This window comes from Laccaria bicolor, genomic scaffold (genome assembly GCF_000143565.1).
Source record: "Laccaria bicolor S238N-H82 LACBIscaffold_33 genomic scaffold, whole genome shotgun sequence".
In the NCBI taxonomy this organism is placed as follows: domain Eukaryota; kingdom Fungi; phylum Basidiomycota; class Agaricomycetes; order Agaricales; family Hydnangiaceae; genus Laccaria; species Laccaria bicolor.
In genome coordinates, this window is record NW_001889904.1 from 211,986 (window position 1) to 236,801 (window position 24,816).

The following is a 24,816-nucleotide window of genomic DNA, read 5'->3' on the forward strand; positions in this document are numbered from 1 at the left end:
CATGGATCTCTTTACTGCAGATTGATTGGCTTCTAGTCTTTAATAATGCTGATGGCAGACCTGAATTTGTAAAAACATTTATTCCATGGATCCAAGGGCAGCATTCTTGTTACAAGCAGAAACAGATCTCTTGGGTGTCTTACCACTTATGAGACCTCTGAAATTTTACCAAATGTCATGGAATGAAGCTATCTTGCTTCTTCTGAAGGCTAGCCACCTCACTGGAGCATCTGGAAATATTCATAATCTAGCACAATAGAAATTTGGATCTAACCAAGATGGAGAGGCTGCCCACACTGCTATTCTTATTCTTCAAACTGCTGCCTTTTTTCATCATGAAAATATGCTTGAAGGTATATTTAAAAAAGTGCCACTTCATTCACTTCAAAATATTATGAAAGCTGGATAAAAAGTTATAAAGAGCATTAGTGAATTGATTCAATGAGAGGATCAATCCTGGAATGAGAGCTTTTTTATGAAGTAATATGAATTCTCAGATCATTCTCATTGATCAAAGAAGGCTCATCTTTGGTATCTATACCATGCATCCTTCAATGCATAAGTGGAATAGGGATAGAATGACAGTATTAGAAAAGCAAGTCATGCATGAGTGACCAAGGTGATACTTGTGCATTCTATTCCAGAGATAATGCAAGTGAAGACTTTGCATTTGAAATTTCGCAGGCTTCTGTTAATGCACATCAAAGTAAAGGATCAGTTAACTGCAAGAAAATGGCATGTGGAAAGATGCAGAGGAATCCTACCCACATGGATTCAGGTTTCCACAGTCCTATGTGAATCTTCTTGCAGCTCCACACCACACACATCCCCACTTGCCTATATTGAATTCTACAAATTTTTGGAACCCTTGTGTCATTCAGGCATTTTTCCACACATGTGTCCATGAGTTTTGGACCACCTGGAATTTGGCTGGAAATGAGCAATCAGAGATGAAAAGATCAAATATTGTACTTCCTGTAGTTATTGAAAGCAAGGGTTATGAGGATTTCGTCTGTAGTACTATCGGTGGATTATTCATCAAGCAACAAAGTTGAAAGGAGTGAGGATATTGCACAAAATTTAGGAGCCCTTGAATTGCACCACAATCGGAGCCCAAGCAATTACTAATTCTCATGACGTCCACAGCAGGGCTCTGCATGCATTCCCCTCCTTCACAAAAACAAAGTCTCATACTGGTGTAAAGTTCAACAGAATAACTTCCAAGAGCGATACCAGTATCGGTGGCCTGAAATTTCCCTAGGCGTTTAGAGTATTATTTGCCAAGGCCGATTGTACGCACAAGAGGCTGAGCCAAAAATTTGTTGAAACAAGACATCTTTCCCTCCTGTTGACCACCACCACGGAGATGCAAAGGATGTGGTCCTCGTACCTTGGGCACGACGCTCAACTCCAAGCTCAAGCTCAAGCTCGCCAAAACGAACTGGTGCGGCGTTTCTTCCGTTGATCCGCTCTTAATCTGACGGGCCCCCCTTGCCGGCAGCTCCAGTCGTGGTAAGCGACTTTCGACTCCGCAGTATCTACTCACTGATCGCGATACTCAACGCCCGCTGTACATAGGCCCGCCAGACAACGCAACGATTCCACCGCGTCCTCCAACGCACCCCTCATGCCTAGCAGAAACCCTCCAATAGATCTCCCGAACCTGTCGTACAGCTACAATGCGCCCGGATCGCCCAGCTCGCGTAACGACTCATTCGGCCCAGATAGTAAAGGCGACATGTCTATGCTGAGCAAGGGCGATATGAGCACGGCGAGCAGCAGCGTCAGCTTGTCGGTCAACTACCTCCCTAGCAAATTTTCAAACAGCATGCTGGCGTACCCCAAGAACCGCAAATCGAAAAAGGGCATCAACCCGGGGTATCCGAAGATGGGCGGGGGGGTCGAAGCGTTCAGAACTGGTGAAGCACGCATGGGCGGGGAGAATGAGGACGAGGACGGCGTTCCGACGAGGAAGAGCTGGTTTGGTGCACGTCCCAATAAGAAGTTGCGTTGGAACAGGTTTAAATGGGTCCTGTTCACCGCCAACACTCTCGTGCGCCCCTTTCCTTTTCTGCCTTTGTGATGTGCAGGATCCGGCTAACACTGACACCGGTACAGTTGACACTCTATTCCCTATGCTCACTCATCATCTGCCTCCTCATCTGGTTCGACGTCTGGTCGCACGCGGACGTCGTCCGCGTCGGCAACCGCCCCGAACTCGTCGTCTCAACCCTCGCCGCCAGCATGGGGATATTCACCGCCACTCTCGGCTGGGCCGGGATCATGATGAACAACCGCTCCTTTCTGGCCGTATACACCTTCCTCCTCTGGATTGCCTTCATCTTCCTCCTCGTCCCCGGATACCTCACCTACAAACGGCACACGTTCAACCTCGAGGGCAAGATCAACGCACAGTGGTCCCGCGATTTCGGTGCGGATGGTCGACTGCGGATCCAAAACCAGTTGAGTTGCTGTGGATATTTCAGCCCGTTCGTCGAGGCGACTGTGAGCCAGACGTGTTATGCGCGCAGTATGCTGCAGGGGTGTAAGTCGGACTACCTGGCGTTTGAGAGGAGGGTGCTGAGGAAGTGGTATACGACGGTGTTCTCCATCGTCCCCGTGCACATCGTCATCATCTTCGCGGGCTTGTTGTGCTCGAACCACGTCACGTATCGATTTGGGAAGGGGATGATGCCCAAGGCGTATAGGTTGAGTATGACGAGTATGGCTGTTATCATGGATAACTACGCTACGTGAGCTTTCACCTTTCTTTCTTTCTCCTATTGCCTGACCACCCTTTCTTCTCTTTCTTGAAGGCAACTGGCAGAACAGTACGGCTCGGAAGTAGCCTCGGATATTATCAATCGCTCTCGGTCCAACCTCCACCTCGACTCCATGCCTACTATGCCGTACACGCCTAGAAACAAGACTCAGTATAATGATACGACCAAGTACGATGCACTCAACAAGACGCTGGTAGATGACTCTATCTGAATTCGGATCTGGGTACGACGCAAGACCCCTTCGGACTCTTCAAATTCCTTGTACATTCGCAACGCAATGGTCAGTATGTAACAAGTACGAGGCAGAAGACAATTGAACTGTAGCAGCTATATTTGTACAAAAGTAGAACATGTTAGGATATGAACAATAATACCAGCTCACTTGTATCTTGGAGTATTACGATGGGCATTGGGGGGAGCTGTGAGGCGGAGTCTCGGAGCGTACTCCGGCCAATGACATCATCATCACTCTCCTACCATACTAATTCGATAACCGCAGATCGGCATGATTTTCTGGGAGAACTAGGCCAACTGATTGCCAACTGAGAGAACCTGCTACTTGAGAATAAATCATTGTAAATGTAAGTATTCCACTTTTGAATTCTATCGTTCCGCGCAGAACGCTAGCAAGCCGTAAGTAATAAGTATGTGTGGTTGGTGACTCTGCCACAAGCGCGCGTCTCTTGCCAATAGTCGCACTATTTCAAACCCCATTAGGAACAGCGCCTCCACATTCGTGGAGATCGGAGGAGATTTGTTGGAACAGAAATTGCATACCGAACCAAGCTCGAAAACATTAGATGGTGCTACGGGAAGTCCTTATAGGTAAAGCGACAACGCGTACCTTTACCTGGAGTTCGGACGACGGAGAGTACGTCCCGAAATTAAGCAACGTGAACAATGGATCTCAAGGTTTTGACTTTCATATGATCGTGAACCAAGGTACGACTTCACATCATATCGAAGCTGTCTAGGAGAGACTAGTTTTGACTGTAATCTAACACAGCAGCTCCTTCTATCTCCGAGTCGTCACTGCCAAGCTCGAGTTCCCTTGTCATCGGGGGTCGCAGCGCGACTATCCCTTCTCCGGACTTCGACCCCGAGAATAAGGTGATGGGAATCAATCAGTAAACTTGCTCGGGGTGAATATCAAAGCATTGGGAAGTTGCTGTCCATATTGCGCGACGATATTTCCTGTATCCATTATTGGACACTCCAAAGACCATATCTATTATTAGACGCATCCTCGCAGCTCCTGGGTCGCGAAAGGAGCAGAGGTCTGATATAACATCATACTGTCAAAAATAAATCCGACGCTCGGTAGCTCCAAGGAGTGCGATACGCATTTATCGAACCATAATGGTGCACGGGATTATTATTATTATTATTATTTTTGAAATTCTCAAAGAACAACTTGAGTATAGCGCTTGGCACTTAGGCGAACCGATATGTTTTCCAAACCTCGGCAGGGAATGGTATAAACTGTCGTTCATACACTGAATTTTTTTTTCGAATGCCGTTCGACGGTAGCTCCAAGGGGTGCGATTCGCATTTATCGAATCATAAATTATAATGGTGCACGGAATGGGTGAGTAACAATTTCTCAAATCAAGACTTCATTATATAGCGCTTGGCACTTATGCGAACCGATATGTTTTCCAAACCTCGGCAGCGAATGATATAAACTGTCGTTCACACACTGAATTTCTTTTTCGATTGCCGTTCGACGATTAGCAACTTGTAAGTGACTTTGCCGAAATGGTCCATTTCAGTGTATCGCGATGTTCTACGTAAAACGTCCAGTTTACTCGTTTCCCAATGCTGTACCAGCCGATAAGTAAATATCCGCTGACCGTAATTGAAGCTATGCAGCGCACCTTACCAATTTCCTTGCCTTTACAGCTTAACTCATCCGCAGTGGAGGGGACTAGTGCACCTCGGTAGGGAAAAAAAAATAAGGGTAACCCTTTGTTGGTTCCTCCACAGAAGAAGCTTCCATAAAATTGCATTTTAGAGAGTTAAGGGTGGACCCAGACTTCCAAGAACTTCCACAGAGAAAAGATGCATAACATCACTACCAGAGGGTCGCCATCAAAAAAGTTCCGCGAATGTTTGGTATGCTCTCGCAGGCTCTCGCTTTCCAAATAACGCCCTGAACTTCGTGATGAGTCAAAAAAGATATGACATCGACGACGTTATAAATGCCCGAGTCCAACGGAAATTTGACATTTCAATCTCAAGAGCAGCACTAGGTGGTGGCTAGGTGCACCGAGAGCGTCGGAGGGACAGCCATGAATTAAAAACTATTGTCCTCACTGTGTGCGCTTCAGACCCTGACATGAAATAGTTATAGATGGGGAAAATGTCACCAAAATGCACTATACCAGATGTTGCGAAGACACGAAGAGATAACGGCGAAGGTCCAATGCATTGCATCTGCCGGAGCTCGGCTCTCCTCATGGGGAAACAAGAGGTCACATTTTGAGGGTCTGCATGCATTTGAAGGAGCTTCCAGAACTGAATCGGTGTCATCAGTCGTGGCATAGTGTGGAAAATGGGCACGCCGAGCGACAGAATGCGCACGACCCTCAGGGCAGTTGAAATACCTGTCGGCCAACGACATAAGGGAGCCGATAAATAGTCTGGCGCGTTGCAGCGTGCTTGAGTCGTGGACTCGTGTAGGTCCTTGTGATTTGCGCTCAAATCGATCGTCATCCGCTTTGAGATTGACGTTCCCATTTTTGAGTGTTCGTAAGCTTTAATCATAGATGAGATCAGAGTGCTTCAGCCATTACAGTCGTTTTGGTTACGCCGGATACTAGGGTGCGATGAACCAGATCGCCGTGCGATCGTGTTGGATTGACAGAGGTGGACCCATCGTTCATTTACCAGCGAATGTTGACTGATAAACTCCAGGTAGGATATTAGGGACTAGTACATCCGCAACGTGCCTTCCAAAAGAACGGAGAAATGAGCTATATAATTTCACCATAGATATACTGCAAGAGCCGTTCGAATTGAAATTGCGCAGTCTGTATAAATATTGCCGTCAATGAGGCTGTACTCGTATAGAAACGAGGGTACCAAAGAAAGGAAAGAACGTCTTGCGGGGGTAACAACTGGAATGCCGGGTGTGAGCCAACGTTGAGGCGTGCACCTTCCGTTCCTGCAACAGTTGTTCAGCGCCTCGTTGCGATATCGGCTTTGTATCGGCTCAAGTTTACACGCCGAGACAAAGATGCAAGCTGCTATCGGTGTATGAATCATGATCAAACCGGAGTGCCAGGTCGTCCAGATGCGCACTATTTCCAAATCCCTTTGGGTTCTCCACAGATTCCGGATTTGATATTCTAGAGCCGAGAGATAGCAAACGAGAATACCCCGGAGAATCAAAAGGCGTTCCGAAGCCCCCGTGGCTGGCAGACTCCGTTGAGTGGGATGGTAGGGGGTTTGAATTCCGGAAATTTGCAGACAGGTAGTGGGGGAAGGAGTTTCGCGGGTTACGAACCTAATTGTATGTTATGCGAGTACTTTGGAAACGAGTTGCTCTTTTGAGGCAGGCGGTAATGAAAGCATGGTAGTGGCAAATCGATTGACATGATCAAGCAGGTTTGACACGTAAAAAGTGCACGTGGGAAATATCATCAAATATTTTCTCTGTGGGTCCAGCTTGCCTTGTCAGGCCTTGTCCTGAACCAAACCTCCAGCGGCTGAGTTTGCTCCATGGCCATTGTCAGAATCCGCACACAGGCCATTCCCGGTTGGGGGGACTAGCATTTCCTTAGGAGCTACCCTTTTTATAAGCCCAGCATCCCTCATGGATCCACGTTCGCAACCTTCTGATTCCACCAGACATGGATTACATCGCCAACATGCCCACTTTGCAAATTCTTACCTCAATCGCCGCCGTGTCCTTGGGATACGTCCTCTATTGGGCTTCCCACTATGGGCAAAGGGCTCCCAACATGCCTCCTGGCCCTCCGACGCTTCCAGTCATTGGAAACGCCAATATTATGCCCCGTGAACGTCTGCACATCAAGTTTACGGAGTGGTGTAAGTTTATCGAAATGAATTGACTCGCACCAGACTAACAGGCTTCTCTAGCCAAGGTTTATGGCGACGTCTTCTCCCTGAAGGTTTTCAACCAGACCATCATCGTCCTCAACTCGCCGACCATCGTGAAGGAGGTCATCGACATCCGCAGCGCTAGCAGCAGCAACCGTCCCAAGTCTATTCTCGCGGACATGATCACTCCCCATAATATGAACATGGGCACAGGCCATCTTGGTATGTTCATAACTCAACCCGAAAAAATTAACATTGACAATCTTCGCCAGCCAATACGACTTGGAAGTCCATGCGTAAAGCCACGGCTCAACTTCTTAACGCTGAAAGTATTCGACGCCTGGGCTATTTCCAGAAAGCCGAATCATGCCAGTTGATGTGGGAGCTGGCTCATATGCCAGAGGCAAGTGGCGAACTCGGTCATTGAGACACGCTGGCTGACTACTACGTGCAGAATTGGTACTCACACCTTCGTCGATACACCACTTCTTATGCACTTGGCATCATTTACGGCAAACGCGGACCCACTCTCTCTTCGCCTGACGTAGTCGATTTCATGGACGTTCATCCCAAGTTCATCAACGCCCTGGAGATCGGCACTATGCCGCCCGTTGACTTGTTCCCGATCTTGACGCTCGTGCCTGAGCGATGGGCCAATTGGAAGAAGATCGTTAAAAACATTCGACACCTCCATGAGACTTTGTACGATCGGCTCCTGTCAACCATCGAGAAGCGCATGGCCGACGGTAATGGAACTGGTGTTTTCCTTGAACAAATGATCACCAAAGCACAACAATATGGCCTAACTACCCGTGATCATATTTTGTGGGTTTTTTTCGCCAAACGATAGACATTTCACTCATACGTTTTCAGGCATACCGGTGGTGTCCTACTTGAGGGTTCCGATACATGCTCCGCCAGCATGCAGAACGCTGTCTACTGTCTAATCAATTTCCCGCACGTGTTGAAGAAAGCGCAAGAGGAAATTGATCGTGTCGTCGGCAAGGATAGGTCTCCGGATTGGGCTGATCTTCCCAATCTGCCCTATGTTCTGGCTTTCATTGAGGAGGTAAGATCTTCAGATCGACTCCCGTCATCGTCCCCTGACGACAATCATTAAAGGTTCACCGGTACCGCCCTATAGGACCCATGGGGCTTCCTCACTCTATGGTCGAGGACGAGGTTATTAACGGCGTCTTGTACCCGAAAGATTCTGTCATTTTCATTAATCTCTGTATGTTCGGTCTCTGTAACATCGAGATCCCACTTATATTAACCTGATTCACACAGGGGGCATGTTCCATGACGAGCGCTACTTCGACCGCCCTGAAGAATTCTTGCCGGAGCGCTTCTTGAAGCACCCTCTTGGTGTTAGACCTAATGTTGAAGATGATCCCGCCCGCAGGCCCAACATGCTCTTCGGCGGTGGACGACGAGTCTGCCCTGGTATCGCCTTTGCGAAAACATCCCTTGTAGGTTCTATTTTTGGAGTCTTTCTGGTTTGTACTGACGAGCCGTCCAGGAAATAAACATAGCCAATATGATCTGGGGGTTCGACTTCGCTTCTGCTAAAGATCCAGTAAGCGGCAAAGAGATCCGTCCTAGTTTGGACGATCACACCACTGTAGGAGGATTTTTCTACCTTGCAATATCAAGCTAAGTTGTAAATTTTCAGGGCGTGACCGCTACTCCCAAAGAGTACCCCGTACGCATTACCCCACGGTCGGCTCAACACAAGGATATCATCGATAAGCAGTTCGCTTCAGCGGCTGAGATTCTTTCGCAGTTCGAGCTGGAAATCAGCGACGAAGACAAGGCGTTCAACGCCACCTATCGTGACTCCTTGTGAAATCTAGCCGCTTTCCTTTCGTCTGAGTAATTCAGATTCACTCATTCCGTGTTTGTAATTCTCCTGTACTTCTTGGAGCGCCCGATTGCACCATGTATAGAATTGTGTACGTCTCTAGCTCCAATCCAGTTATGTTTTAGAATCGAGATTCATTCCAAAAAATCACCTATAGAAAATACGCGTGAAAAAATCTTCATTTCCAAGAGGTTGCGGTTAATACGACCTGCCGTTTGTGTGCACCTCGCCAGCTTATCAAGGGTTCTTTCAAATGGAGAAGAACGCGGCATGCATCGATTACTTTTTATCCGCGAAGATGGCATGTGCCCGGGGGTGTCCGACGAAGTTCCTGATCATACAAACCAGGCTAACCAAGCTAGTCATGAGATGAAACCCGTTTGCGTGTCCATTTGGGTGAACTCAGTAATGGGTGCCGACCCAGGGTGATCTGCTTCCAGATCGGTTACCTGGGCCTTTTATTGCGACTTGTGCTGAAGGGCCTCTGGGGTATTAAAAGGTATATTAACACATGAGCGGTTGCACAAAAACCCAACTTACCCAAACCCACTTCGCCCTCCATCATGCTCACAGACCTTGCTTACTGGGTTCGCACATTTCTCGCCTTCGACGTCGGGACTATCAAAGGAGCCCCCCTTGAGCCATTACTTGAAAAGGTAAGACCCTGAGCTCATCATCCCCCTGCTTGTTCTGAAGCTTAGCACTCAGTCCGTAATTGCCGACCCTCACGATGAGATCAAAAACGCCGTCACCAATTTACTCGCGGAGTGCAATCTCCCCTTCCCCGTCACCCCGTACAACCACGAATTCCACAACGCTTGCTGCCAGGTGGCCAGGAGCAAAGGTTATGCGATGGAGACCTATCCTGGTGCCCGCTCTCTCCATCCCTTCATGCCGGGGGGTGTCGTAATGGCCACAACTGCCTATGCGCACCTCGATAACAAGTCCACTCAAATTTTCATCGCCCTCTATACCGCATTCTTAATTTACCTCGACGATGTCTTCCAGCATGACATCGAACTTGTCTACTGCTTTAATGAGCGCTTCATCTTGTGCCAACCCCAGGACGACCCTGTCCTCGATGGATTCGCTTCTTTGCTTCGTGAATTTCCTCAGCATTTTGGACGCGTTGTCTCCAACATTATGACGACGTCGACGTTGAATCTCGTGACAGCGCTATTATTGGAACACGAAACGCAGAATATGAAGGTGCGGCTTATCCTAAAAATAGCTTCCGCAAATAACGTTTCTTCATTCAGTCTTCTCTGGACGCTCATAATTATCCCACTTTTTCGCGAGTTATGTCAGGCGCCTCCGAGACCTACGCTCTGTTTGCCTTTCCTCCGCAAATTCCCATGCCTTTTTACATTCAAGTGAGCTTGGGATCCTTCTGGTTACGGCCCACGTTCTGACGTTGGCTACTCAGGCACTCCCAGAAGACATGATGTTTATAAATAACGTTAAGTGCGTCAAGTTAAGATGCTCGGTGTAGTGGAGTGATTGATCTCATAATCATCCGTTCAGCGACGTCCTTTCCTTTTACAAGGAAGATTCTGCCGGTGAAACGGTCAACCGTGTCTCAAATCTGGCAAGGTGCCACGGGGTTTCCAAAATGGAAGTCATCCACCGATTATCCCAAGATGCAGCTACATGCCACTCGCAAGTACTCCGAATCCTTTCGCCTCATCGGGACGCCCATACCGCGTACGCCAATTTTAGTCAAGGCTACATTGGGTTCCACGCATCACTTGCTCGGTATCGCTTGAACGAGTTGTTCTCCTAGATGATGCATAGTCCTCCGCACGTCATTGGACCAATAGAGAATTTTTTTTTTTCATTTTACGTGTAGTTATCATCTCCTATCATCCATCCTCCAAATCCGCTGTACGATTTTATATGTACATTATTTCTTGATTTGTTTAGATTGGCCGATTCAATTACTTCCCGCAAGCCGTTTCTAGTGAGCCGGCTTCCCTCCGCCACACTGCTTCAAGAATTTGGTGACTGAAATCTGCTGGAATTCCAACGCCGGACTGAATGACCCAGCGCTCAGCCTTCAATACCTACTTAGGCCTAACTTAGGCCCGGTGTACCAAATTGCCCGCTTCGTGCTTGAAATTTGTAATGCATTGCGTTTAACTACTCCAAGTATGACTTGAAGATAAGACAGATGCTTTACGGCCCAGACGCGTCATGGATATGCCCTGTCCGATTGGAAAGGAAATGAGGTCATGAAGTCAAGTGAAAGCCGGATGGTCGCCATCGTCACTGTCTACACCATGAGTGTTTAATTTGATTTGATTTGCTGTGCCTACTCCTATCGGAGTCCTACTAAGGGCATCTGCCAAGCAAATCTTGTTGACAGGGCACGGTCATATATTTTATTCAGGTCAATGTTGGGTCAATGGCGTCAGGCCCTTACATAGTATATGTGACCAGAGGGGGGCGGCATCGAGCGGTTCAAAAGCGGTTATCGGTATCGCGGCCTTCATCATGTTTGAGTAGGAGATGTACAGGATAACAAATGAAGTCATTGGACCTACCACGCATTCAGTGAGGGGTAATAGAACATTGCCCGGAAAGATTGAGCTTGAAATAAAAAGACAGCCTCGGTTCTGCGGGACATCATGCTAAGACATAAACGTAGGGCTTACGTGTTGGAATTCGCGTTGTCCTAGGTTTGACTGATGCGCACAGCCAAAACCTTGCCTTGCTTTGCATTATGTCGTCGAGTACACGCGCCAGCTTCGGCAGCCTTTTTTTCTGCAGGGATCAATCAAGTAACGGCTACTTTCGGGACGTCACACGCGGTGGACCCACACTTGCGGTTTGAACTGTCATGAATTAATTGGGTGGGTAATCTGTAGGCGCAGACACTTCGTCGACATTTTATACTGGGAGTCCCAGAGCAGTAAAACTTGGTAGAAGTCAAGTGATTGGAAGCAATAAATTGGTGACCGACTCAGGCGCGCACTGAGTTTAGACCGTCCTCCAAGTTAGTCAATTCAGTATGACAAGTAGGGAGAACGCACTTAGGTCGGATCCAAAGCGCGGTAGAGCGTATACTTGTAGAGAAGCACCTACTTAGTCAAGTATTTGGCGAAATCGCTTCAAGCCTTTACGTTGCCGCTTCGGCGCTTCCTTCGACGAATTGTCAACCTTTCGACTGCTAATTCCAAGTTCCCGATCCAGTTGTTTCCGGGTCTCTACAACATGAAGACGTATCGGACATAAAACTTCTCGCTAAATTTGGCAGGCCGTTGTAAGTCGCTGAGTCATTCTTCGGTGTCGCCTACAGTCATCGTCCAAAATCTATCGCAATGGCATGAAAAAGGGGGTACGAGGAGTCTCGGGCGGTCCAAGACGCTCTAGACCTTGCAATACGGCACCTTGGGACACCCGAACAACAAATGTACCAAACGCCGGGAAGTTAGCAGTTTTTAATGTACTGCTGTCAATTGGGTATGACCGAACTAAGGAAGCGGCTTGTGCCCTTGAGGCCGAGATGGTCAGATTTCACATGCGTATCGCCTTCTCGATCCCGGAGGCTGGAGCATCGCCAATAAGTGGATTCAGTCTGTCCCTCAAAGCCATTTTTGGCTAAGGCTGCCTGGAGCAGTCGAGGTTGGGAGGTGTAGGCGCGTTGCCGGTGGGGTGGAATATGAGGGAACCGCAAAGGTAGGCTGTTGTTGATTATTGGTTTCGTTTGGGAGAAGGAGCGGGCGAATGTGGGGATGCAAAAGAACCTGCTCGAACTTGGGAAAGTAGCTGAATATGCAAAGTCATCTGCGACAACAGTCGTTACTAGGCTCTAGCCACCGCTGTTATAGAAAAGAACTTGACATAGCACACCAAAGAGCCCAAAGCTGACCTCCCACTATGTAAGTGAGGACTCGACGAACAAATATATCGGCATTCGAACATGACCCGCTAAGCCCCCACGTAGTACCTCCATCCTTCGAAGAGAGTTTGCAGGTATAAAATTGGTTGTTGTTGGTTGTTCAACTATGTTCAAACGAAGGCGAATCTGTGCCGTCGGATGCTGTAGCCTCGATATCCTGCCACCCACTTCGAGCAATGGTGACACTAGAAGGCCTGTAAAGACGAGATGTAGATCGCGTAGCGTTTTCTGGTTCGGGGGTTGAGACTTGGCACGGCGCGGCCAACCTGACTGTTACCTAGAAGGTTGTCAGCCGAGGTTCCTGCATCCAGCGAGTACACTCCGCACCTTCATTTCCAAGGAAAACCTTGATAAATGATTTCTTCAGAAGGCTGGAAGAGAGTCGGAAAAGCCTAGGCGCTTGCTTGTATATAAAAATAGACCGATACACGCGCTCTCACCTCGTGACGTGATTGGGGACTCACCAGTAAATACTAGCAGTAAACAAACGAGTTAGCAAGGAATAATCACCAGGCTACCAGGTGCATAACCCGGTCTGGTAGACCGGGTGATCAATGGGTTATTATAACACCAAGTCACCCGTTGAACTTGGTTTTACAAATTTTGTTCAAGCGTTAACATGTTCAACTTCCTTTTTTGGAACAGCTCTCCAAAGTTATTCAATTGCAACGTAGGTTGAGAGCAAAACATCGAAGAAAAAAATAAGATAACAAGAGAGCTTAATCGCTGATTGGGTCCGTATCTCCGCAACGAAGTACCCTCCTAGATATCCACTGCCCTTTAAGACGTAGTGGTCCAGATCTGGTTCGCATAGAGAGGGGAGCATTGGAAGGTTTGCAGTTGATTTCCGTTGAAGGTCTGTCCATCGGGGAGATCAACGCATTGAGGGTCTGACGGGTGGTGAATTTCTGAAAGAACACAAGTTGAAACGAAGAGGACATACTAATGCTAGGCTCTGTCGCAAGGAGCAAGATCTGATTCTGGTTCGTGTAGGCCCACGTTTGAGCTGGGATAGTATCAATGCACTGCCAGATCTTCAGCCTGTCGCCATTGCCGAAGAGGTTCGCTAGAACCCATGCAACATTAGCTTTCAAGGGCACGTAAACGAGGGAACTTACGCAAGCCAGCATCCAAGCAGAAGTTCGTGCCCGCAAGTTGAACCTTCGTGAGGCCTCTTGTGATGTTCCATCGTTGACCTGAACTGCCATTGCAGTCGAATCTGAACCAAAAAAGTAAATCAAAATCACGAAGAGAAGTCTGACTGTCTGAGGCAAAAAAACGTACATCTGAACCGGAGTTCCATTCTGCCGGATGTTACCCGCAACGTCCATACACTTAGTGTTGTTGCTGTTGGGATGGATTTGTACACCAGTAGGAGTAGGGGTGGCGGTGATAGTACTCGTAGTGGATGTACTTCGGACTGTGGACGTAGACGTGACGGTAACGGTGACTGGGCCAGTAGTCGGAGTCGGAGTAGTGCTGGGAGTAGTAGTGGTCGTGACACTTATTCCGGAGGTGACGGTTCGGATTGAGGTCACTGTAACAGTAGTACGGCGGGCCGTGGTCGTGGTGGGGATTGTGGTCGTGGCTGTAACGGTAACAGTGATCGGACCAGTAGTCGGAGTTGTAGTGGTACTTGGAGTCGTAGTGGTTGTGACGCTTATTCCAGAAGTGACGGTTCGAGTCGATGTCACTGTGGTAGTGGTCCTAGTAGTGGTCTTGCTAGTCGTGGTAGTACTCGAGGTGGTTGACGTAGTCGATGGAGATGTGGTTGTGGATGACGATGTTTTAGATGAAGAAGAGGTTGAGGAAGAGGTTGAGGACGACGAGGATTTGGAGGTGGAGCTGGTAGATGATGTTGAGGAGGATTTTGAGGTGGAGCTGGTTAAACTGGTGGATGACGAGCTTTTAGAGGTTGAGCTGGATGAGCTAGTGGATGACGGTGTCGACGAGGTGCTGACAGCGTTCGATGAGGTGGTCGGCGGTTTGGAGGAGGAGGTCGAGGAGGAAGACGACGAGGTGTGAGTGACAGAAATCGTCGTCGTCGTCGTGGCCGCAGGCCCCTGGGCAGCGAGAATTGGGGAAGCAGCCAAAAGGCAGAGGAGAAGCGACTTCGCCAGCATGACGGTAAATCCTTGGCAGCGAGAAGAACGGCAGCTTCCTTTCTTTTTGTGCCAAGCTTTGACTGCCGCGAGACAGTTCGGAGGAAAAAGGAGGCTAATTCGATAAAAAGAGATTATATGTATGTTCGCTCCTGGATAGAGAACGCACTCACTGTCTGTTTCCGAGACTGACATTGGGCTCCTCAGAGCGACGTGCTTGGTCCTCTGCCTACCATGCGTACCTTGCCCGCACATTTCTTTCGAAGCTGTGTCTATTCAGAGGCGTTAGGAGGTCGACCCAATATTCTCCTATGGAAGCGTGCGAAGTGCGACATTGCCTATAGACATCCAATCTTTTGAATCCGGCTTGAAAACCCGCCGTGTTAATACGGTCTCTTCATGCGTATTCAAGCCGTTGTGGTCGACCCAGAGCGTCCGATCGAGTCCACATAGAAGCGGACGACATTGATTTCGCTTGGCATTAGAGGGGGGGGGCTTGTATTTTTGGTTCAACCCCGCCTCGTACACTTGGTAATATCAAAGAATGGATCGAGAAGAAGAGCCTCCCAGTTTGATCCCTGCCACGGATACCGTTAAAAGTCAAATCGCCCACTTTGACGTTTTTTGGACGTACTGGTTGGTTCCTTTGACACTGTTCTCAGCACAGGAAATATCATTCACGACGTGCAGGTTTGTGCACTGTGAAAGCCTAGTAAGCCAACAAGAATGTTGTACGCGCGCCGCATTGGAGAGGGACAACTTTTGCTCGAACACTTGTGAATCTAGCAGCCGACGAGAGAAGCAAGGCTTCGTCTAATCTCTGCGGTAGTGCTGTAAACCTGAAGTCGGTTTTTGAAGTTCAAAAGTACTTACCCGCATGTTGGCATGGGCAAAGCCCTCCTCTCGTCGCGCGAGAGACTCCACAATTCACGCAAGACTAAGTTCAACCACTTGTCCATGTCGGAGCACCACACTCCCCTGTCAGAGAAGAAAAACATCCCCGCCTAACCATTGCTGCGGGTAAGCAAGCAGTACTGTAAGAATTAACTCGCCCAACTTGGAATTCGAAAGTACTTACCTGAGGTTGGTTCGATAAGGTTCTTCAAGCGGCCTGCAACTTTCAAGGCGCACGATGTGCAGGCAAATACGGTACGAGGAACGTATAAGGCGGAAAGGAACTGATCACTGTCGTCAGCGCACATGCCACGAAATCCTTGCAAAGAGTCCCACCGCAGGCTGAGTCGGAGGGTGGGAAAACCATGCCTTCAAGGGATGTGCTGGGTCGCTGAGCTTGTGGTGGTTGAGCGAGAGAAATTTGTTTGACGAAAACTCACATCACGGAAAGGTCACCACTAGGCAAGTTCTACATACAACAGCGCAGTAGTAGCGGGAACTGTCTGCGAGCGTTGTGTTCTACACCAATTCTACACTAGTGGAACTAACGTCTCCACTGTTCAAGTTGGCCAGTCTCTCGCTTACGGCTGCCACTGCCCCATCAATGCATCATGCCCAGATCAACGAATTCCGCAGACACTTCCCCTCCCGATCGCATACCTCGCTTTTCCAATCGGAACACTGCATCTCCATGACACAATGTCTCTATGTCCGCCCAGAATCTAAACCCACTCCCACCAATGAACCTGCTCCATCGCACTGGGCCAGTCCAACCCCAGCCTGTTCTTTCCCTCTGCTGGGCTGCTCTTAGCCGTCTAGAGCTCAGTGGCTGATGTGATGCCAGCTGAAGAATACAATGGTTTCTCCACAACGATGTGAAAACCCCTCCAGGAAGACGGCGACGCGAGAGGCGGACATGCTCCCACGTCAACGAGAGTCTTGAAGCACGACCTCGGCGCTGGTGAAAGTCGACGAAAGGGAAACCCCACAAAGCAAGTGTGGTTGCAGATGCATTCGGCCCGACATTCAACCTCGTCGAAGATTCGGCTTGGCGTTGTCCTCAATATCCACTAGTAGACATCCAACAAGACAAGAGTTCAGGTGTGACATTCATCATCAAAATCCATCTCAATTCGCCCTCCACCATACATCGAGACGAAGAAGCCGTGCATCCGTGTCTTCTCAGGAAAGGCCCTTCCAACGTTCGTCAGTCGGGAGAAGGCCAAGGATACACTTGGCCACTGCACTCGAGGGAGGCGGTAGAAGTTTGGGAGGTGTAGACACGTTCCTGCTGCAGAGGACGGTAGGTGTGGGGGGTTGCGAAGAGGTAGGTGCTCTTTGACCGTTGGTTTAAAGGGAAGGAGGTGGGCGAAGGTGGTACGCAAGAGAACGCGCTCGGACTTGGTAAAGTAGCAAATATAGTCATCTGTGTAAACAGTTGTTGGCTACCCCCGTTATAGAAAGGAATGTGAACTCACCTGACATTCTTTGTCAGGCCAACTAAGGGCTAAGCTTCCCCACCATGCAATTAGGGACTTGACACCGCGCAACCAAAAATGCTGTGACTGCTAAGCAAAATACTGTCAGCGGAGGCTCCCGCGTCCAGCATGTACATTCCCTACCTTCATTCCCCAGGAAATTCTTGAAAGATCTTCGTTGCTGTACGAACTCATACGGGAAAAAAGATGCGGGGTCCTGTAAAACACCGCTCGTCACATTAGGCGCCTCCGGCGCCAGGGGATTTCAACTTGTCGTAAACTCTGTAGGAGCCACCATGCAAAAGGTCGAGCCCACTCACCGAAAACGGTGAATCGCCATGTCTGGACACTGAGGAGCGAGAAAAACGCTGGAGAAGCCTGGGCACGTGCTTAAGGTACATAGATAAAAATAGATTAAAACACACGTCGACCTCGTGGCGTAATTGGGGGTCTCCTGGCCTCCGGGCGCTCTCCTTTGCTTCCTTCCCTCATCCTGAACCTCTCCACCTTCGGTATCTCAACATGAGCGGAGCGAGCATTTTTGCCGGTGCTCACCACTTTGTTGCTAGCAACAGCACATTCAATACTGCTAACACTGTGAGTAGCCTGAGAATGGTTATCATGTGAGCATTTCAGTGAACTAAACTGATAGAATGGATCTTGGGCAGATGAACATCAACAATTATGGCAATAGGACGGCGTCCGATGGGGTCATTCCCCTGATGCCAAATCCGAGCAATCGGTTCACAGGCCGTACAGAAGTCATTGCCAAACTCAAGAAGCATTTTTCTACAAACACAAGTGAGCCAGCTGAGAAAAGAAAAAAATTTCTGCTACATGGCATGGGGGGCATCGGGAAGACCCAAATTTGCTTGAAGTTTGTTGAGGAAATGTCTGGCTGGTGAGTATCACCAAAGATCCAGATCCAACCCTCATTTCTAAAAAATTGATTCCCTTCAGTTTCTCTTCTGTTTTCTGGATTGATGCATCTTCAGTTGTCACCATCACACAGGGACTCAAGGGTATTTGTAATCTCCCTGCAGCTCAGTCTTGTGGACTAGATGGCTCACCTGAATCTGCTCTTCACTGGATTGGCTTTCTGAAAGAGAATTATATCATAGTCTTTGACAATGCTGATGTTCTATCACCTGCTGAACTGGAGGCTTATCTTCCCCCTGGAGGGGTGGGAAACATTCTGATAACTAGTCGTAACTCTGCCATGAGGACTCTGACTTCACCTGAGAATTCTCTTGAAGTAACTGAGATGGAAGAGAATAATGCTGTTGAATTACTTCTAAAAGCCAGCTGCTTGGAATCACCTACATCAGATGTTCAAGTTGAAGCCTCTAGGATTGTAAAGGAGCTTTGCTGCCTTCCTCTTGCTATTGATCAGGCTGGTGCTTATATTGCCTCTGGGGCCATTACTATTGGAGAGTACCTTGAAAAGTATTCAGATCACAGAGAGAGACTATTGTCCCATTCTGAATTTATTGGAGCTTCTAAGTATAACAGAAGTGTCTATGGAACTTGGGAACTATCATATGAAGAAATTCAAAAGAGGGCTAAATCTCATGATTCTCATAAGGCTGATGCAGCCAAAAGTGCAATGCTCCTCCTGGAACTCTTTTCTTTCTTCCATCATGAGGGAATTACTGAGGACATATTTTCTTATGCTGCTCTTCAAAAGGATCAAATGACCTCTAGCCCTGAATTGCCCCTTGCTAGTGCTATACTGGATCGGAGACTACTTCCTGTAAATAAAAGAGGAACTTTGGATAACTTTCTTTTTAGAGAGGGAACTCGAACATTACTGTCATTCTCCTTGATCAAGAAAGGCCCATCTGATTATGTGTATGCAATGCATCCTCTGGTCCACACCTGGGGCAGAGACAGGATACTTTTTGATGAGAGAAAATAGTGTTGTTTAATGGCATATGTTACTTTGGCTTGTTCACTCAGAGAAATTGCATTCCAGCCATATGAATTCAGAAGAGCATTGGTAACACATGTGTAGGGCAAATATAGAGTATTCCAGATCAGAAAGTAGTCAGAACAGTGTCAGTTACTTTGATGATGCTTATGCCAAATTTGGTATGCTGCTGCATAAACAGGGAAGATACAGAGGGGCAGAAGAGGTGGAGATCCAGGTTCTGGATGCAAGAAACAGAATTCTTGGAGTAGAACACCCAGAAACAATTGAAGCAATGGGAAATCTAGCAATAACATATAAACACCTGGAAAAATACACAGAGGCAGAGAGGCTGGAGATCAAAGTCCTGGATGCAAGAAACAGAATTCTTGGAGTGGAACATCCATACACAATCAAGGCAATGGGATATCTAGCAGAAACACATAGACACCTGGGAAGATACAGAGAGGCAGAAAAGATGGAGATTCAGGTCCTGGATGCAAGAAACAGAATTCTTGGAGTAGAACACCCAGAAACAATTGAAGCAATGGGGTATCTAGCAGAAACACATAAACACCTGGGAAGATACAGAGAGGCAGAAGAGGTGGAGATCCAGGTTCTGGATGCAAGAAACAGAATTCTTGGAGTAGAACACCCAGAAACAATTGAAGCAATGGGAAATCTAGCAATAACATATAAACACCTGGGAAAATACACAGAGGCAGAGAAGCTGGAGATTCAAGTTTTGAATGCAATGACCAGAAATTATGGAGTGGAACATCCACATACAATCAAAGCAATGGGATATCTAGCAGAAACACATAAACACCTGGGAAGATACAGAGAGGCAGAAAAGATGGAGATCCAGGTCCTGGATGCAAGAAACAGAATTCTTGGAGTAGAACACCCAGAAACAATTGAAGCAATGGGAAATCTAGCAATAACATATAAACACCTGGGAAAATACACAGAGGCAGAGAAGCTGGAGATTCAAGTTTTGAATGTAATGAACAGAAATTATGGAGTGGAACATCCACATACAATCAAAGCAATGGGGTATCTAGCAGAAACACATAAACACCTGGGAAGATACAGAGAGGCAGAAGAGGTGGAGATCCAGGTTCTGGATGCAAGAAACAGAATTCTTGGAGTAGAACACCCAGAAACAATTGAAGCAATGGGAAATCTAGCAATAACATATAAACACCTGGAAAAATACACAGAGGCAGAGAAGCTGGAGATCAAAGTCTTGGATGCAAGAAACAGACTTCGTGGAGTGGAAGACCCAGACATCATCAGACTTATGGGAAATCTAGCAGGAGAATCTTCTCATGCAATAACTGCCATGGCCAATGTCCAAGAAGCCCAGGAGACCCAAGTTCTTGATGCAGGCAGCAATGTTCCTGTTGAAGAAAACCCAGTTCAAGCAGTTCTTCTAGATACAACAATGAGTCCTAAGAAAAAAGGTATGAATTTTGGTAATTGTTGTTTAAACCCCCTGTGCCCTCTGATGTTTTTATCCTCAGCTCATTTTATTTCCAAACTTGCAAAGAAAGCTTCAAATTTTAAATCCAAAATAGCAGATTTATTTTATAAAAAAGAATGATCTTGATGATGACTTTGCAGGATGTTGTACTTGATTTATCCACTACAGTGTTTCCATGCATTGCTCTCAATTAGTTTCTGTTTCACTGATCTATCTTGTACTCATATCTTGATATGCTATTGAATAACAATTTCTTTTGTCTCATTTATGTAAGTATTTTGTACTTTACTGTCTTGGACTTCATATTCCACTCCAAGAATACCATTTCTTGCATCTAGAACTTGCATCTTCAGCCTCAGCTTCATTGATAGATGGTCAGCATATTTGCCTACCAAGAATCAAATTGAAGGTAATGAAAATGTTTGCAAGGGTATGTATGCACCTGACTGTTTAACCGGTTGCAACTGTGGTTTTAAAAGATTTTCAAAATGAGGCAACTGGCAATTGGAATAACTCTAAATTTAAGCAACCACAATGAAAAAAAGACTGGACCATGGTACAGTTTGTTCTAGCCCTACAGTTTCTTTCAGTTCTATGAACCAGACCACTAACATCACAAGGAGGCCCAACTCAATGTTATCATTATCAGCCAATACCAATCTAACCTTTCACTACTTAGTGATTTCTTTCTAAGAAAAGATACTGCACATGTACAATGGATAAAAACAGCAAACTTTTGAATTTCTTGGAAGAAAGATAGCAGGCCCTTGTACCTGGATTCTGTCTTCAATGTCTGGCTCACATTGTGTTTATACACTCCGTGATGAGTAAGCTTGAGGAATGAGAGCTAGCACATCTAAGAATAAGATAACACCTTGCTTCTGACAGACTCACACAATATATGGCTTGCTTTTGGGAGTGCATCTCCCCATCACTTCAGATCAGGTTCCGATGCAAAGAAATCACTTCTTGGTTATCTTCCAAAAATTTTGAACCTTTTTTCTGCTCCTCAATTGCATTTTGTCACTTTTTCTGCCATGACTGATACAACAACTGACATCACCAGCAACACACACCCTTGCATCCAATGTACACATACTTTGACTTCAATGTCTGGCTCACATTGTGTTCATACACCTACATGTTTATCTGCACAATATATCATTTTTAATCCACAATAAAATACTGCCCATGTTAAGTGTACTGTCTGACCCTGTGCTGTAGTGGTCTACTCTAAAAAATGGATTGGTTAACTATTCATGGTGATTTAATCTTCAATATTAGCATATTATAGTGATCTAGTCTGCAAGCCAACCATAATCTCTACTTTTATAGATGTGCACATTTCTCAGAGAATACTTTAATCAACTAGACAGGGCTTTTCCATTGATTCTTGTGATTGTTACAAGTGTACTTAGTGTTTCACAGTGTTTTTTTCCAACAAATACAAGGGTAAAACTCACATTTTATGTGAATGTATTGTTAGACTCTGTATCATTGATATTGTTGCATTCAAGTACAACAACTGTCAACTCCACATGCCATGGGGAGGGCAGGTGGAGAAGCAGCTGGGAGGGCAAGGTGGGGAGGGATGGAGAAGTGGGCTTGAGGATGAGACTAGGGAGAGATGTGTTGGTCCAGATAAGGAGGCATGCTGCATGATGGGCTCTTGCTGCTGAGTTTGAGTTGGAGGCTGTTGAGTGGCAGGGGGTGGGCATGCAGCAGGAAAACATTTCCTAACCAAAGAAATGCATGAGTGAGTCCAGTCCATGGTTGTGAACTAGTACATGAAATTTGAAGATGTCTGGTGAAGATTGAAGTGAGTTATTTGGGGTGACTGAATGACACCACCCATCTGATGTAAGGGACAGGGTTAGTACCCTTATGTATGCATACTATCACTGACCGGGAGTTTGACACAATTTTGACCTTTGGCTGAATTATGCCACAACTGCTACACTCTGGCTGAATTATGCCACAACCGCTACACTCTGGCTCTTCAAATTTTGTGGGGTGGTGAATGTGTACCTCATGAACATGAATGTATTTTTAGTTTTTTTTCATTGTACAGTGGTGGAAGCTGACAGAGGCTTACCGGTCATCAAAGTCAATTGTTTTGGGAGATTGAAATGGCTGTCACATCCAAGTAACATCCAAGTCACATCCAAGTCAGAATTTTGATAGGTGATGTGACTCTTGTTGTTCTTTTTTTATTATTGAGTGTTGTTGTTCTGTTCTCATAGTTGACACACCACAAAAAAAATGCAATTCACAGTCCATATGGTCTCCCTCTAAATTTTAGCAGAGGGGCATATATATAGGGGCTGTTTCATATTCTTGCATAAAAATCCCTCACTGGATCTTGTACATTCACAGCTGACTTATGCAGTATTCTTTGAAGAACAAGAATGCCATGCAGCTTTTAATGAATGCGTTCATTGGACATTCACTCTGGCATACCATTTTACATGGAAGGGACCCATCCTCATTATGGAAGTTAATGGCAACAATGGCAAAGTGGAAGATTGTAATGAAATGGATCTTGAAGCCATCTGGAAAATAATCAAAAAGTATATTCACACCTACCTCCATCTGCTCATTGTTCAAAATAGTGCATCAAACAAGTAACACAACCCTAAAAACACTTACTACCCTTCTCTCTGATTAGACTTACTGTAATCTTGCAATATATATGAAGCCATACATCCCAACCTTAGTAATATTATGGGTCAAGGTTTTACAAAACCTGTAGTGGGCTCTGTGCCCACAGGTGTGTGTAACATTCTTGCCATGTTAGTAGTGAGTCTTGTCATACAACCTCAAAAAAAAACTTTGCTCACATGGACAGTCAGACAGATCACATGTGCTTTTACTCCTATCTATAATGACCCAAACAACACAATAACCTGTAGTCCCTTGTCATTGATAGTATCTTCAAGTTGCACAGTCTGTAAGTTCACATCTAAATACAGAGGAGTGGAAAAAGAATGAAGGTTGGGTCATTTTCTGGTTCTTTCTAAGAATCTATTGTACCTCAAATGTATTTGTATATTCTTTTACATTATGTAGTTGTGTCACACTTCCCTTGGTATGGACTAATTTCAGTGAAAGCTGGAGCCTTGAGAAGGTTTTTATTCTGAAGGCCATTTTTGGCATCTGAAAAAAAGAAAAAAAGCGCTAACTGGGGAGGTAGCCAGAACATACCTCTGGTCAACCTGAATGAGCCTATCAAAAAATCAGTCAAAAATACTGAGCAGTTAGGTCTGTAGAGGCTTTGGAAAATGGCTTGTATTGTCTAAAACAGGCCAAAAATGACCAAAATAGCACAAAATGACCATTTTCTGGAGGCTCTACAAGCATAACCACTCAGTATTTTTAACTAATTTTTTGATAGGCTCATTCAGGTTGACCAGAGGTATGTTCTGGCTACCTCCCCAGTTAGTGCAAATTTTTTTTTTTTCAGATGCCAAAAATGGCCTCCAGAATAAAAACCTTCTCAAGGCTCCAGCTTTCACTGAAATTAGTCCATACCAAGGGAAGTGTAACACAAATACATTTGAGGTACAATAGATTCTTAGAAAGAACCAGAAAATGACCCAACCTTCATTCTTTTTGCACTCATCTGTATATCAATTTATATAACAAACACAATAAGAATAGATATTCTTGCTATGTCAGTAGTGAGTCTTGTGATACAACCTTTCAAAAAAACTTTGCTCACCTGGGATGGAGATCACATGCACACTTCACGTTTTTTCCTCACCTGCCTTACCAAAGCAGATGTTAGTCACTCTGGTTGTGGCTCGCAAAACTATGTGACAGATGTATGGAGAACCAATGATCTGCAAATGATCTGTGCAAGATCTGTGTTTTTACCACTGCGAGGAGCTGGCCAAAGGCCAAGTGATGAGCAGTGTTATTCAATTTATGTATCATCATCATCACTGGGAGTATAAACAGATTCAGCAATGCCGCAGAGGTAGGAAGAATTCTGATATACAGTTGAGTGCAAAAAGAATGAAGGTTGGTTCATTTTTCTGGTTCTTTCTAAGAATCTATTGTACCTCAAATGTATTTGTGTATTCTTTTACATTATGTAGTTGTGTTACACTTCCCTTGGTATGGACTAATTTCAGTGAAAGCTGGAGCCTTGAGAAGGTTTTTATTCTGGAGGCCATTTTTGGCATCTGAAAAAAAAAATATGTGCTAACTGGAGAGGTAGCCAGAACATACCTCTGGTCAACCTGAATGAGCCTATCAAAGAATTAGTTAAAAATACTGAGTGGTTATGCTTGTAGAGCCTCCAGAAAATGGTCATTTTGTGCTATTTTGTC

At 46.2% G+C, this 24,816-nt stretch overlaps 8 protein-coding genes across 8 annotated transcripts; 4 read left to right on the top strand and 4 right to left on the bottom strand.

Annotated features, from left to right (window-relative positions):
* The first annotated feature begins 1,577 nt into the window (after window positions 1-1,577).
* LbTsp2-C (tetraspanin Tsp2 family) lies at window positions 1,578-3,169 on the top strand. The gene is made up of 3 exons (XM_001885673.1): window positions 1,578-2,053; window positions 2,119-2,753; window positions 2,817-3,169. The coding sequence occupies exons 1-3, from the start codon at window positions 1,628-1,630 to the stop codon at window positions 2,992-2,994; spliced, it is 1,239 nt and encodes a 412-aa protein (XP_001885708.1). The 5' UTR covers window positions 1,578-1,627; the 3' UTR covers window positions 2,995-3,169.
* Window positions 3,170-5,109: 1,940 nt separating this feature from the next.
* LACBIDRAFT_307021 (uncharacterized protein) lies at window positions 5,110-5,406 on the bottom strand (the record flags this gene model as incomplete). The annotated part of the gene is made up of 2 exons (XM_001885745.1): window positions 5,110-5,116; window positions 5,168-5,406. 2 exons carry the CDS (start codon window positions 5,404-5,406, stop codon window positions 5,110-5,112), a joined length of 246 nt encoding a protein of 81 aa, XP_001885780.1.
* A 1,231-nt stretch (window positions 5,407-6,637) lies between these two features.
* On the top strand, window positions 6,638-8,697 carry LACBIDRAFT_307022 (uncharacterized protein; the record flags this gene model as incomplete). The annotated part of the gene is made up of 9 exons (XM_001885674.1): window positions 6,638-6,836; window positions 6,888-7,070; window positions 7,121-7,251; window positions 7,303-7,673; window positions 7,722-7,917; window positions 7,971-8,082; window positions 8,139-8,320; window positions 8,371-8,472; window positions 8,524-8,697. 9 exons carry the CDS (start codon window positions 6,638-6,640, stop codon window positions 8,695-8,697), a joined length of 1,650 nt encoding a protein of 549 aa, XP_001885709.1.
* A 578-nt stretch (window positions 8,698-9,275) lies between these two features.
* LACBIDRAFT_331339 (uncharacterized protein) lies at window positions 9,276-10,495 on the top strand (the record flags this gene model as incomplete). The annotated part of the gene is made up of 5 exons (XM_001885675.1): window positions 9,276-9,368; window positions 9,409-9,921; window positions 9,972-10,085; window positions 10,139-10,176; window positions 10,237-10,495. The coding sequence occupies 5 exons, from the start codon at window positions 9,276-9,278 to the stop codon at window positions 10,493-10,495; spliced, it is 1,017 nt and encodes a 338-aa protein (XP_001885710.1).
* A 2,898-nt stretch (window positions 10,496-13,393) lies between these two features.
* LACBIDRAFT_253158 (carbohydrate-binding module family 13 protein) lies at window positions 13,394-14,019 on the bottom strand (the record flags this gene model as incomplete). The annotated part of the gene is made up of 4 exons (XM_001885746.1): window positions 13,394-13,503; window positions 13,557-13,679; window positions 13,732-13,832; window positions 13,898-14,019. Coding segments are annotated over 4 exons (456 nt in total), but the record flags the coding sequence as incomplete, so codon positions are not given.
* Window positions 14,020-15,424: 1,405 nt separating this feature from the next.
* Window positions 15,425-16,211, bottom strand: LACBIDRAFT_331341 (uncharacterized protein; the record flags this gene model as incomplete). The annotated part of the gene is made up of 7 exons (XM_001885747.1): window positions 15,425-15,554; window positions 15,589-15,693; window positions 15,794-15,826; window positions 15,847-15,893; window positions 15,916-16,005; window positions 16,087-16,108; window positions 16,195-16,211. The coding sequence occupies 7 exons, from the start codon at window positions 16,209-16,211 to the stop codon at window positions 15,425-15,427; spliced, it is 444 nt and encodes a 147-aa protein (XP_001885782.1).
* A 495-nt stretch (window positions 16,212-16,706) lies between these two features.
* LACBIDRAFT_307025 (uncharacterized protein) lies at window positions 16,707-17,094 on the bottom strand (the record flags this gene model as incomplete). Its single annotated transcript, XM_001885748.1, has 2 exons — window positions 16,707-17,035; window positions 17,088-17,094. The coding sequence occupies 2 exons, from the start codon at window positions 17,092-17,094 to the stop codon at window positions 16,707-16,709; spliced, it is 336 nt and encodes a 111-aa protein (XP_001885783.1).
* Window positions 17,095-22,972: 5,878 nt separating this feature from the next.
* On the top strand, window positions 22,973-24,052 carry LACBIDRAFT_331343 (uncharacterized protein; the record flags this gene model as incomplete). The annotated part of the gene is made up of 7 exons (XM_001885676.1): window positions 22,973-23,052; window positions 23,200-23,281; window positions 23,395-23,432; window positions 23,552-23,570; window positions 23,650-23,743; window positions 23,877-23,897; window positions 23,946-24,052. 7 exons carry the CDS (start codon window positions 22,973-22,975, stop codon window positions 24,050-24,052), a joined length of 441 nt encoding a protein of 146 aa, XP_001885711.1.
* Between the last annotated feature and the right edge of the window lie 764 nt (window positions 24,053-24,816).

Bases quoted from the DNA above. Each gene is read 5' to 3' on its own strand.
- LbTsp2-C (XM_001885673.1), top strand. From the start codon at position 1,628: ATGCCTAGCAGAAACCCTCCAATAGATCTCCCGAACCTGTCGTACAGC. The intron at 2,054-2,118 runs GTGCGCCCCTTT...ACACCGGTACAG, and splicing joins TGTTCACCGCCAACACTCTC to TTGACACTCTATTCCCTATG. The intron at 2,754-2,816 runs GTGAGCTTTCAC...TCTTTCTTGAAG, and splicing joins ATCATGGATAACTACGCTAC to GCAACTGGCAGAACAGTACG.